The 13862-nt window shown below is 34.6% G+C and overlaps 2 protein-coding genes across 2 annotated transcripts; both read left to right on the top strand.

Annotated features, from left to right (window-relative positions):
- The first annotated feature begins 341 nt into the window (after window positions 1-341).
- LOC147550139 (aquaporin PIP2-2-like) lies at window positions 342-6226 on the top strand. Its single transcript, XM_086665755.1, has 4 exons — window positions 342-1253; window positions 1963-2255; window positions 5576-5716; window positions 5817-6226. Exons 1-4 carry the CDS (start codon window positions 914-916, stop codon window positions 5925-5927), a joined length of 885 nt encoding a protein of 294 aa, XP_086521881.1. The 5' UTR covers window positions 342-913; the 3' UTR covers window positions 5928-6226.
- A 568-nt stretch (window positions 6227-6794) lies between these two features.
- On the top strand, window positions 6795-10714 carry LOC147550138 (uncharacterized). Its single transcript, XM_086665754.1, has 2 exons — window positions 6795-10350; window positions 10458-10714. Exons 1-2 carry the CDS (start codon window positions 9642-9644, stop codon window positions 10490-10492), a joined length of 744 nt encoding a protein of 247 aa, XP_086521880.1. The 5' UTR covers window positions 6795-9641; the 3' UTR covers window positions 10493-10714.
- Window positions 10715-13862: the final 3148 nt, after the last annotated feature.

Genomic DNA, 13862 nt, shown 5'->3' with positions numbered 1-13862 from the left:
TAAGCGTCAGGATTTGAACTGTACGATCTCCAATAGTCATGTTCACCTAGATCCTAACCTTTTAATGTCAACTGACAGTTGGATTCTTCTAATTTGCACTCCATCCATCCACCCACCATCAGATTAGATTGATGTCATGTTTGAAAAGAAATTGCGCCAACCGCTCCTCGCGATGACGTGTAGCGTGCCACCATTAATGCGCTGTGTGTGCGGTTTGCGTGGTGGAAACCAAACAAATTACTCTATCATTACTTAAGTCATTACCCCAATATACATGTGCAAATAATTATACAGTTTAGTTGAACTGTTTCTTATGCCAACTTGAAAAATATTAATAACTCAATCATTAAAAATCGATTTTGGACAAACTTGAGGTCTAAATTCAAAATTTCCACGAGAGGAATCCAACATTCCATCAAGTATGTGATTTGTAGTAATTTTGGTTCCTCAAAATCATGAAATACAATTCGACCTTAATTCCTAGTCTGGATCTAATTCCAACATTGATATCTGATATGCTCACCCCACCAATGTTTCTCCAATAATTTTATGTTTCTTGCCATCCAAATGCTCCATAATAAATATCCCAATTTTTGTGTGGTCCTAGTTTAAGATAGTGAGGATGGGTTGGGTTACAATTTGTAATGGATAGTTACTAGTAAATAGATAGCGAAAGAGCTTGAATTTTGTGGAGCCAATAACAGCAACAAGCAAACAGAGAATAGAAAAGGGACAAAGACATAGACAGAGAGGCTTCAATAATTTAGTTAAATCAATATCTCTCTTTAAAATTTGAAATTTCAATCTCCAGCCATATATACCAACCACTCTCAATCACCCAAAACACCTAACTCATTCATTTCTCTTCCCCTCTCTCTTTAAATCTATATACCTAGTGAACTTAATTGTCAACATGGGAAATGATCACATAGAAGAAACTGAACTGAAAGATAACTCAGTGGAGGACAACACTGAACCACATGAAGTGGAAGAGGAGCCAGTGAAGGACTACACTGAACCACCACCAGTGCCCTTTTTAGGGTTTGATGAGCTAACAAAATGGTCATTTTACAGAGCTATAATAGCTGAATTTGTTGCTACCCTTTTGTTCCTTTATATCACAGTATTGACTGTCATTGGTTACAAGAGTCAATCTGCTAATGATGAATGTGATGGTGTTGGAATTCTTGGTATTGCTTGGGCTTTTGGTGGCATGATTTTTGTCCTTGTTTACAGCACCGCCGGTATTTCTGGTATGCCCGTTTTTCCTTTTTTGTTTGCTTAAACATGTATAATTTGATAATATCGTATACTAAAGAAAGCAACAAACTTCAAATGTTTCCTATTCGTGGCACTATACAGGTTCTAATGTTACCAAGTGAGAAAAAGAAGAATCTTTTTTCCTTTTGTGTTTGTTTAAACATGTATAATTTGATATATAATATCGTTTTATGTTTGCTTAACCATGTATTATTTGATATAATATCGTATACTAAAAAAAAAACAACAAGCTTCAAATGATTCCTATTCGTGGCATTATACAGGTTCGAATTTTACCTAAGTGAGAAAAAGAAGAATTTTTTATTAGTGATTCTCACTCACTTAGGATATCAACTCTCCGGAAAAATCTTGTCTTTTAAACGTCTTAAATAGATCTATTGTTCTCATGGCCTTAGATTATAACGAAACAACTAATATTTTTTTTTTGTATTGAACAAAATAAATAATATTTGTTACTCTAAACTGGAATGTCATGAACTCGAAGTAACTTTTAGATTCCGAGTCTTTTCTATTTTTGACTAGACAATAAGTGATTGATGTATCGTTTTCAATGTTTCTATATTAAAAAAGAGAAGCATATTTACTTTGGTTCTTAGGGAAACCCTAAGCGAAACAACAACAATTTATCTTTAGAAAGTTTTTTTCTTTTTTTTTTTGTTTGCTAACTTGTAACTTGCACAGGAGGACATATAAACCCAGCAGTGACATTTGGGTTGTTTTTGGCGAGGAAGGTATCTTTGATAAGGCTAGTATCTTATATGGTGGCTCAGTGTTTAGGAGCAATATGTGGTGTTGGATTAGTAAAAGCCTTCCAAAGTGCAAACTACGTTAAGTATGGTGGTGGGGCCAATATGGTTGCTCATGAGTACAATAGGGGTACTGGATTAGCGGCTGAGATCATCGGAACGTTCGTTCTTGTTTACACTGTCTTCTACGCCACTGATTGTCAAAGGAACGCAAGAGATCAGCATCTTGTAAGTACCACCACCTTTCTCATAAAAAAAAAGTACCACCACCTTATCACAAACCCTAACTATCTTACCATATGGGCTGACATTCTTAGCTTCTATTATTTTTTTTATTGCTATCATAACAATGTATAGAGGGCTCGACTTTTTTTTTTTTTCTCTATCTGCAACTGCAGATTTATCGAGTTGCCTTTTAAGGAAAACACTTGCAACAAAAAAGAGAATTGGGATTTCCTCTTGTCCCCTTCAAAGGAGAAGTATTGCCTCCTAGGTCACATTTTCTTTTGTAAGATTTTAGTAGGAAAAGTTAAAGGGAGAGATAGGTGAGAGAGAATGGAAAGAAAATAATTGGCCACTAGCCCACTGCCCACTAGGTAATTTTGCTAATTCCATGTTGGAATCTATACAACTAATTTATTATTTGAGAAATATTAATCGATAGATAACTAAAAAAGGCACAAGTTATGGGTAGTCATAACCTACTTGAAAGGTATCTTGTAGAGTCACGAGTAACTCAATTGATACACCATTTGATTTTTTTAAGAGACAAGTTTTTTGGACAGTTTATAGGGATAAGTTTGAAGAGAAAAGTTGAGTGTCCTGTGTCAAATATGAGAGATTGTAACTAGAAAGTTCGTGGGAGCGTGTTATAGTGCTTTTGTGTTTTCATATTTTCTTTAGTGTGATATTATTTATAACTGTCAAGAATTAATCGAACATGTAAACCCGGAAACCAACACTCGAATTTTGAGATTTCTTTTAGAATAATGGCAGTATGTTCGACCAATATCCTAACCGGGGTACTTGGCTGACCCAGATCTATTGAGAGAAAATCAAACACTTCTCTCCCTAGATCTAGACCGGCTAAGTACCCCGGCTGAAACATTGGCAGGGCATGCTATCATGGATCTCAAATGTTTACATCAACAATTTCTATACTAAACAAAGCTATCAATCTTGAAAATGTCACCTAAATAATATCTGAAGTTTTGTGAAGGGTTGAACTCGAGATGTGTTTGAAAAAAAGATCTCAATAGTGTCCATCTAAAAAAGAGAATCTCAACTGAGACTTGACACACAAGACAAGTAAAGTTTTTTTGAGTTTTATATTTGAGCATCTCCAGTGTAACAGTCAACCTTAGAAACTCATGAGCGTCACGTAGGATTTTTAGAGTTCTTCCTTAGAAGAAATTTTCCAATGAAAACTCAATTTGGAACTCGAAGATGATGTTGCGCCAGTTCAATAAAGATATCTCCGGAAGATACTTTACTTTTGGAGTGTTATTTTGAGATTTTTCTAAATGTCTAATTCATCATTTTTAACATTTGGACGAATTTAAATTAAGTTTTCGTATATCTTTAACATAACTAATTATTTCTGTACAAACACAATCATGCAACATAAGTAACAAAATTACTTTAAAAATTTGGATTGGAGACGCATTAAAATTAGAAGATCTATTCTTTGCCAACTCATAATGCGAATCTCATGACAACTTTAAAGACTTGACCCATGGTTTTAGTTCGGTGAACCCTAAGATTTCAATCAAGAGAGAGAGAGGAAAATGAGAGAAGTTGTAGGGGGTTAGTGGATTGGGAGTTGGACATTCCAGGACATTTGCGAATCCTGGAATATCTGAGGCATTCAAATCTAGACATCTGAGAATCCTGAAATGTCTGAGACATTCAAATCCAGACACTTGAGAATCCTGAAATGTCTGAAGGCATTCAAATCCAAACATTTTAGAATCCTGAAATGTCTAAAGCATTCAAATCTAGACATTTACAAATCCCCGAATGTCTGTGGCATTCAAATATAGACAAATTGTCCGACGACTTTGGTAGACTTCATAGTTTGGTGGATTTTGTGAAGGATTTCGGACAACCCAAATTGTCTTTAAAAAAACAAGAGACATTTTGTCCATGTACTCAACAATAGTATTAAAATAATAAATATCAACCAAATGCCAATCAATGTCCACTAATATTTACGAATATTGCAAAAAATATATATTTTGAAATGCTAGTACAAATATATTATTTCACGTGATTAAACAATAATAGCAATATTAAAATAATAAATGTCCATCAATGTCCGCAGATATTCATAGATGTCTATGAAAGTAAAAATATATATTTTTGAAATATTAGTACAAGTATATTATTTCATGTGATTAAACAATAATAGTAATATTAAAATAATAAATGTCCATCAATGTCCGCAGATATTCATAGATGTCTACGAAAGTCGGAAAATTCATTTTTGAAATGTTAGTATAAATGTATTATTTCATGTGATTAAACAATAATAATAACATTAAAATAATAAATGTCCACCAAAATGTCCTTGAATGTCCGCAGATATTCATAGATGTCTACGGAAGTTCGAAAAATATATTTTTAAAATGTTAGTACAAATGTATTATTTCATGTGATTAAACAATAATAATAATAATAATAATAATATTAAAACAATAAATATCCACCAAATGTCCATCAATGTCCGCAGATATTCACAGATGTTTACGAAAGTCGAAAAATATATTTTTGAAATATTTGTACAAATATATGATTTCATGTGATTAAACAATAATAGTAATAATAAAATGATAAATGTCCATCAATGTCTGCAGATATTCACAGATGCCTACGAAAGTCAAAAATATATTTTTGAAATATTAGTACACATATATTATTTCGTGTGATTAAACAATAATAGTAATATTAAAATAATAAATTTCCATCAATGTCCGCAGATATTCACAGATGTCTATGAAAGTCGAAAATTTCATTTTTGATCAGTACAAATATAATATGCATTACACATTTTGTCAATGGATTCAAGATCTTGAAATGTCCTCAGGACATTTTGTCTACAAACTCAATGTCTTGAAATGTCTCTAAGACATTTTGTCAACAAACTCAATGTCTTGAAGATGTCTATAAAGACATTTTGTCTATAATAAATCACTCGAAATGTCTACGTGATATTTTGTCTATAAGTGTCTGCGGAAGTCTCAATCCACTACCTCTGTAATGGTTAGAAGTGGTGGTCGAAAATAAAGAAGAATAACACGTTATGTTGCCCTAAAAATTCGCTAAACTCTATAATTTTCCTATAAAATTTCGAGTCAACACAAAATTCTAAGCCAAAACAACCGTTTTTGGAATAATACACAACTGTTAAAGCATGTGGTCATGATTGTTGGAATTAGGTTTAATTACTATTTTCAGCATGAGACACTGTTTAATAGAACTATATTGTCTATCAACCAATTTTCAATTATGTGCTAACTAATTAATGGTTAATTATGTGAGATAAATAGATTTTGGCTCCACTTCCAATCGGGTTTGCCGTGTTCATGATTCACTTGGCTACCATCCCAATTACCGGAACAGGTATAAACCCTGCTAGGAGTCTCGGAGCTGCTGTTATTTACAACGAGAAGGAAGCTTGGAAAGACATGGTATCAATTACCCATTTACCCTTAATTTAGTTTGATTAGTATAAAACATCGTTAGAATATATATCGATGAAAGGGTTAACTGGTAAATTGGTTGGTGCAGTTGATCTTCTGGTTCGGACCATTTGTTGGCTCAGCGATTGCCGCCATCTTTCACCACTCCCTCCTGAAGACTACCGCAGACAAAACTATGGCTTCCTTCAAAAGCACATGAGGTCTTGCTTTCCTCGCCGGGAAACCCTAAGGTTATAGGATTAATGTTTGGTCGGGGAAAATCAATCGTTAAAGCAATCTTGTTATTAATAGAATAAATAATTTAGTCATTGTTGTTTGTTCTGTGTTGAAAGACGAATGGTTGTTATGTTAGTTGAGTGTTATAATTGCTGGGAGAGTAAACTATCCATTATGATGCATCCAGCCGTTTGATGTATTGATGTATGATGTCTATGATACTCATGTAGCCATGCATTTTTGAAGAAAAATGAATTACTACTTATGAGTAACAATAATAAACAGTGAGCATTGAGTTTCATTTTAGTTGCATTTTAGACTATTAAAAATAAGGCCACCGCTTTGCGGAAAGCAAAATTGTTTTCGGGGAAGACGGTGGAAAACAAAAAAAAATCAAACCAAACGCACCTTAAGTCGCCGGGCGGATTGTGTCGGCGACGGCGGACGACTTCATCATCATCTCTATCTCCCTTTTCTCTCTCTCTCTCTCCCTCTTCTCTGTCTCTCTCTTTCTTTTCTGTCAGCGGCGAAGGAGAGGAACCCCTTCGCAGGAGATGAGAGGAGGAGAAAAAAAAGAAGTTGTCGCCGGAGATGGTGGAAGTCGACGGAGATTATGGAAGTCGCCGGAGATGATAGGTGAAAGGAAGAAGGAGATGGTAGATTTTTTTGTTTCCCTTCAAAACTTCACACCCCAGAAAATTTCTTTATTTCTCCGTACCACCGACAAAAAATAAACATCTTTTGATTCATCCTATATGTGACCCCATAAAGTGAACACATCCAAATACATAATCAATGATATTGGTCCTTATAAATGTGAAATTATTATCACATTCTCCTTCATGTGTGATGTTTTTTTTTAGTCCAACACATGTTTCTGTTTTATTGAGTGCCCTAGGGTAAGTTCGGATTTCGTCCATCATCATGTGTGGGTCTAACTACAATGCGGCCTTAAATTTGAAGTCGCTAAATTCAAAGTTAATTGGCTATATGTTTTTTGAGGACAATACCATTTTACCTTGAAGACAATTCTAGCACGTTTCAGGCCGACGTTTTTCATATATGTTCAGAAGGAAAAAGACTAGAACATCAAACGGTAACATTTCTTTTGATGATGTTATAGAGATTTGGATTGCGAAAAGTTATGAGCTCTCGATCAATGGCAAAGGAATTAGAAGGAAAGTGAAGGAGATTCTAGGGATTTGTGTTTCCATTGAATGTGTTGTTGATGGAAAAGATCCAAAGGATTTGCAGGAAGAAAGCAGCAGTGGAGATGTCGTAGTTCCTAAAGATTGAGTTGGAAGATCTTCGATCAGGTTATCTTTAGAACTTAGCTATTTATTTTTTTAAAAAACATCAGTTAGGATAAGATCTTAAGGGTATTTAATTCTTCATTAATATAATCTCGTTTTTAAAGTCCTCTAGTGGTGTATTATTGGCATTTTGAGATTGATTTGTTTGAAAACAAATTTGTAGCGGTTGAATTTTGTCATAGCTTTAATGTGTTTATTAATCTGTTGAGCATTTTAGTGATTTGATTCAATTTTAGCTGATTTAATTGTGAATTTCGGTGAACGTTTGGGATTATGGGTATTGATATCATACATTATAAAATTAATTATTTGGTTTTTGAAATTAATTAATTATTTGGTTGAATAGTCTATCCACTGTCTGCCCTAGTTATCCATCTGAAATTAGTTTCAGGCTTTTGAAATCAAGAATGTTGTTAGAGAGTAGTGTTAAGAAATGAAGTTCACCATTCATGTTGATATCGCTTACTCTAGATTTCCAAGCCTGAATTCTGTACTATGATACGGGGAAGGGAAGCTTGTTGTTGTGAGAATAGTCCCACATGGATCCCAAGTAAATGATATCTCAGTATCTCTAGCCTAATTTCCAATTATCATTGAGTTCAACTCCAAGTGAGCATTTTTAAGGTTAAAATCGAACAATGCCATAGAGTTCCTTGGAGTTTGTGTAAACATGGGCTATTTTCATGCAAGGCCCATTCGCCAATTATCATGAACAAAGCCCATTAGTATGTCCCATACAATAAGACCATGTATACACTTGTTGGGCTAAATGTTTGTTGGGCTCATAAAACTCATTCATATATTGAATCTATGGACACTAATTATGTGTTGACAACAAGGCCCATCTATAAGCATGAGGTGTGTTGTCTTGTCTTGTGTCTTGACACTTAATGGTCTAGTTGTTTGAAACATAAGGGACACTTGTCTTGTGTCTTGACACCTAATGGTCTTGTGGTTTGACACATAAGGGACACTTGTCTTGTTTCATGACGCCTAATGACACCTAATGGACTTGTTGCTTGACACATAAGGGGACACATGATACCCATATAGTAACTTGTACAAACTCTATGATGGATTAGAGACTTGAATAAATAGAGATGGAGAATAAGATGGAAAGCTATGCACTTGCTCATTAGTTCAAGCTAGTCTCTCCATCACAAGTGCTTGAAGAATAGAAGAGAAAAAAGTATACAAGTTCATCTTCTAGTAAGTAGAGAATTAAGGAGTTAAGCTTATTGAAATAAGGAGCTTATATTGGTTATAAGGAGCTTATATTGGTTCTAGTAAGAAGTTATTTCTACAATGGAGAAAGGTATGTAATTATTTCATGTTAATAATTACCTAATGTTCATATTTCCATATTGATTTTGTGACAAACATGAGTCCCTAGATTCTTATGTGTTCTTGAGAATTTTTGAATTGCTAACTTGTCTCATGAACACTACTTATAGAATTTATAACATGTGGTATCAGAGCTATGGGTGTGGACTTCATGTTTGTTCAAAATCGTTTTGGCATCGAATTTTAATCTATGTTTTGTTGCCATATTGGAAATAAGAAGCTATATGAGTTGATTTTGAAACTTAAAATCTTTTGGTATTAAGGAACTCATGTAGTTTCATAAAAGTTCTTTTAATTGAGTTAAAAGTTATTAAAAACCACTAATGGATTTTGGTTTTGATTTAAGAGAACCTTTCTTTATGTGTTTTATCGCCTTATGAATTTTCGATAAAAACTACCTAAAGGTTAATTTTAGAACTTCTAAGAAGACAATATTAAAGTTCATTATGTTGGCTAATTGAAGTTTTGTTATAGTCAAATAATGAAGTATATGTAAGTTGTCTTTTATCTAAGTTTTAAATGAAAGTTTGACATAAGAGAAATTTTTTAACCATGATATGTATAATTAGTGAAAATGGTTGCCAAAGTGACTTTTGAACTAATAATACATATTTAAGAAGGTTAATTAATTAACGTTCAAACTTATATCGAGTAATTTGCATTAAACTACTTCGATAACGTGTAATTTTTCCAAAGCAGAATTATAAGTTGATTGAATATTATTGTTAATGCTTTGTACCATCTAATCAACTTGGTTCTATTGTCCAAAGGCGATGAACCCTTTTGTGGTTAGACGATACACTAATGGACTCATTTATGTATGGTATTTAAATGATGAATGGTATGGTACATATCTTAATTTAGACCCAAAGGATAAATTTTGATATAGTTAACTTGCTTATAGTATATTGTCTAAATGTTTGCAGTATCTGCGCACGATATCCCTACATTCGCAAGCTGCGTCTGTTCCCTTGCTTACTGGCCCAAATTTTTCAGAATGGAGCGAACATGTCAAGTTCACTTTATTAGGTGTTCTTGATATGGATCGAGCCCTTATGTCTAATAGACCTGCTACTCTAAACGTATCAAGTAGCACTGATGAGAAAAAATTTTTTGACGCTTGGGAAAAATCAAACAGACTAAGTATGATGTTTATGCGAATGACTATTGCAAGCAATATAAAGTCATCCCTTCCTCAAACTGATAATGCTAAAGACTTCATTAATGCAGTTGAGGAGAGATTTCGTGCAACCGATAAGTCTCTAGCTGGCACGCTAATGGCTGAACTCACTACCATAAAGTATGACGGTGTGAGAGGTATGCAAGAGCACTTAATTGAAATGACTAACATTGCGGCGAGACTTAATGGACTTGGTATGAATGTAGAGGAGCCTTTTCTCGTTCGTTTTATTATGAATTCCTTGCCTCCTCAGTATGGACCATTCCAGAGGAATTATAATCCACTTAAGGAACAAATGAATGTGAATGAACTATCTAGTATGTTAGTTCAAGAGGAGACAAGGTTAAGACAACAAGAAAATTTCTCTATTAATCTTGTTACTCAAGAAGTTAAAAGAAAGAATTGGAAGCCCAAGAAAGGTAAGAAAGTTGTCACACCAAAGAATCATGAACCTGCTTTAGCTCCTCAGGTTCATATTAAGAAGAAGGAATTCAGATGCCATTTTTGTAGAAAGATTAGACACTTTCAGGCAGATTGTCCAAAGCGTAAGCCTTTGTTCGAAAAGAAAGGTGAGCAGTTAGCTCTTGTATGTTTCGAATCAAATCTTGTTGAAATTCCTTCTAACACTTGGTGGCTCGACACGGGCGCTAATGTTCATGTTTCTAAAACGATGCAGGGCTTTGTTTCAAGCCGAACCCCAAGTCAGACTGAACGTTTCGTTTTTATGGCAAACTAGATTTCCTCTAAAGTTTTATTTGTTAGAACCTATCGTTTAAAACTTGATACTGGTTGTTTTTTGGATTTGTATAATACTCCTTTTGTTCCAACCGTATCTCGTAATCTAGTTTCTATGTTTCAACTAGACCTTTTGGGTTATAAACTGTCTTTAGGGAATCAACGTTTTGATTTGTATAAAAATAAAAGTGTTATAGGTTCTGGCGTTTTATATGATAAACTTTATAAAATCAGTCTTGATAATCAGTTTGCTGAATCTATTTTAAGTCTGCATCCTAATGTAAGTTTTGGAATTGAGCATAAAATAAATGACAATTCTAGCAACTTGTGGCATAAAAGATTGGGGCATGTCTCCAAAGAAAGAATTATGAGATTAGTGAAGGATGAGATTTTGTCAAACCTAGACTTTACCGATTTCGGTATGTGTGTCGATTGTATAAAAGGAAAGACAACAACACACACCAAAAAATGAACCACAAGGAGCAGAGAACTTCTTGAGATCATCCATACTGATATTTGTGGACCTCTCTCCATTGCATGTATTGGTGGAGAGAAATATTTCATCACATTTATAGATGATTTTTCACGTTATGGGTATATCTATTTGTTACATGATAAATCTCAGGCAGTAACTGTTGTTGAGATTTTTATCACTGAGGTTGAAAGACAATTAGATAAAAAGGTGAAAATCATCAGGTCAGACAGAGGTGGTGAATATTATGGAAAGTATGACGAATCGGGACAACATCCTGGTCCGTTTGCTAAACTCCTAGAAAAGCTTGGCATTTGTGCACAGTATACAATGCCAGGAACGCCTCAGCAGAACGGTGTTGCTGAAAGGCGTAATAGAACTCTAATGGATATGGTTAGGAGAATGATGAGCAACTCTAATTTACCCATTATGTTATGGGGTGAAGCTCTTAAAACTGCTGCATATGTCTTAAATAGAGTTCTTAGTAAGTCAGCTCCTAAAACTCCTTTTGAGTTATGGACTGGTAGGAAACCCAGTTTAAGGCACTTTCGTGTTTGGGGTTGCGCAGCAGAAGCTAGAATCTATAACCCGCAAGAAAAGAAATTGGACTCAAGAACTATCACTGGATTCTTATTGGATACCCTGATAAATCCAAAGGGTATAGATAATATTGTCCTAACCATACCACTAGAATTGTTGAAACTGGCAATGCAAGATTCCTTGAGAATCATGAGAATAGTGGGAGTACTGAATCACGAAATGTGGTTATTAAAGAAGTAAGGGTAACTGTTCCCATACCCTTACCTATTGAAAATATTGTTGTTCCTCATGAAAACTATCCAACTGTTGATAGTGAACAACAATTGCTGGACCCACAATCTCATGATCCAGTAGAGTTATGCAGATCTCAGAGAATAAGGGAGTCTGCGATCTCTTCTAATTATTTAGTATATCTTCAAGAATCTGAATATGACATTGGGACAAGTAAAGAAGATCCAGTTTCATTTTCACAAGCAGTAAATAGCAATAATTCTTCTACATGGATTGATGCAATGAATGAAGAGTTGAAATCTGTGAAACAGAACAAAGTTTGGGATCTGGTTCAATTGCCTGAAGGGTGTAAGAAAATCGGGTGTAAATGGGTCTTCAAGACCAAACTCGACTCTAAAGGCAAAGTTGAACGATATAAAGCCAGACTTGTTGCAAAAGATTTCACTCAGAAAGAAGGCATTGACTATCATGATACATTTTCGCCTATATCAAGAAAAGACTCATTTAGAATCATTATGGCTTTGGTGGCTCATTATAATCTAGAACTTCACCAAATAGATGTGAAAACAGCTTTTCTAAATGGGAGTTTAGAGGAAGAGGTCTAGATGGAGCAACCAGAAGGTTACTCAGAAATGAGTATGGAACATATGGTGTGTAAATTGAATAAGTCAATATATGGACTTAAGCAAGCCTCAAGACAATGGTTCCTTAAGTTTAATGATACCATTGTGACCTTCGAATTTAAAAAAAACATTGTTGATCAATGTATATATCAGAAGGTCAGTGGGAGTAAGTTCATATTTTTGATCTTATATGTGGATGACATACTCCTAGTCACTAATGATCTTGGTCTACTGTATGAAATCAAGAAATTTCTCTCTAAGAACTTTGAAATGAAAGATATGAATGAGGCAAAATTTGTGATCGGGATCGAAATTTTTCGAGATCGAAAACAAGGTCTACTTGGTTTGTCTCAGAAGAGCTATATCGAAAAAGTTTTAGAGAGATTTGGCATGAAAGATTGTGCACCGACTGATACACCAATACAGAAAGGAGATAAGTTAAGTCTCATGCAATGTCCTAAGAATGACTTGGAAAGAAAAGAAATGGAAAGTATTCCTTATGCTTCTGCAGTAGGAAGTCTTATGTATGCGCAAGTTTGTACCCGTCCAGACATTAGCTTCGTAGTAGGAATGCTTGATCGTTACCAAAGTAACCCAGGGATGACTCACTAGAAAGCAGCAAAGAAGTTGATGCGGTACTTACAAGGAACGAAAGGCTATAAGCTTACTTTCAGAAGAAAAGATAATCTGGAAGTAATAGGTTACTCAAACTCCGACTTTGCTGGATGTACTAATAGTAGAAAATCAACTTCTGGATATGTGTTCCTATTAGCTGGAGGAACAATATCATGGAGAAGCATTAAGCAAAGTATTTATGCATCTTGCACAATGGAGGCTGAGTTTGTGGCATGTTATGAAGCCACAATTCATGCTTTATGGCTGCGAAATTTTATCTTAGGACTTGGACTTGTCGACTCTATTGCCAAGCCGCTGAGAATTTATTGTGATAATACTGCCGCAGTATACTTCTCTAAAAATGATAAGTATTCGAACTCACGAGGAAGCAAACAGCTTGAGCTCAAATATCTTATTGTAAAAGAGGAGGTTCGGAAACATACAGTAATTGTAGAACATATTAGTACAATGTGTATGGTAGTTGATCCACTAACTAAGGGTTTGGTATCTAAGACCTTTAAGGAACATGTTGCAACGACGAGTCTTAGTAATCCTTGTATCGTAGTGGATTGATATGTATGTAAGTTTCTACAAATACTAATTGAGATCTCATGGTTGTTATGTTTCCAAATTCTTGTTTACTCATATGTGCATAATCGAAATGGGTGAAAGTGACAAGAATAGTCTTGATTAGACAGGAATAGTCTTAATCAGACATAGCTGAATTGAAACAAAACCACATATGTACTTGGTTTTGTATCTAATCTCCAACGAATGGTAATGTCAGGAAGTTGCTAATGTCGTGGTACATGGAAGGAAATGTGTCGCTTTAAGACATGTAACCGCTATGACTCGCATTAGTAGC

This window comes from Eschscholzia californica, unplaced genomic scaffold (assembly GCF_041429995.1).
Source record: "Eschscholzia californica isolate CP2 unplaced genomic scaffold, dmEscCali1.0.p SCAF_3, whole genome shotgun sequence".
NCBI lineage: Eukaryota > Viridiplantae > Streptophyta > Magnoliopsida > Ranunculales > Papaveraceae > Eschscholzia > Eschscholzia californica.
This window is presented reverse-complemented; position numbering and strand designations above follow the sequence as displayed.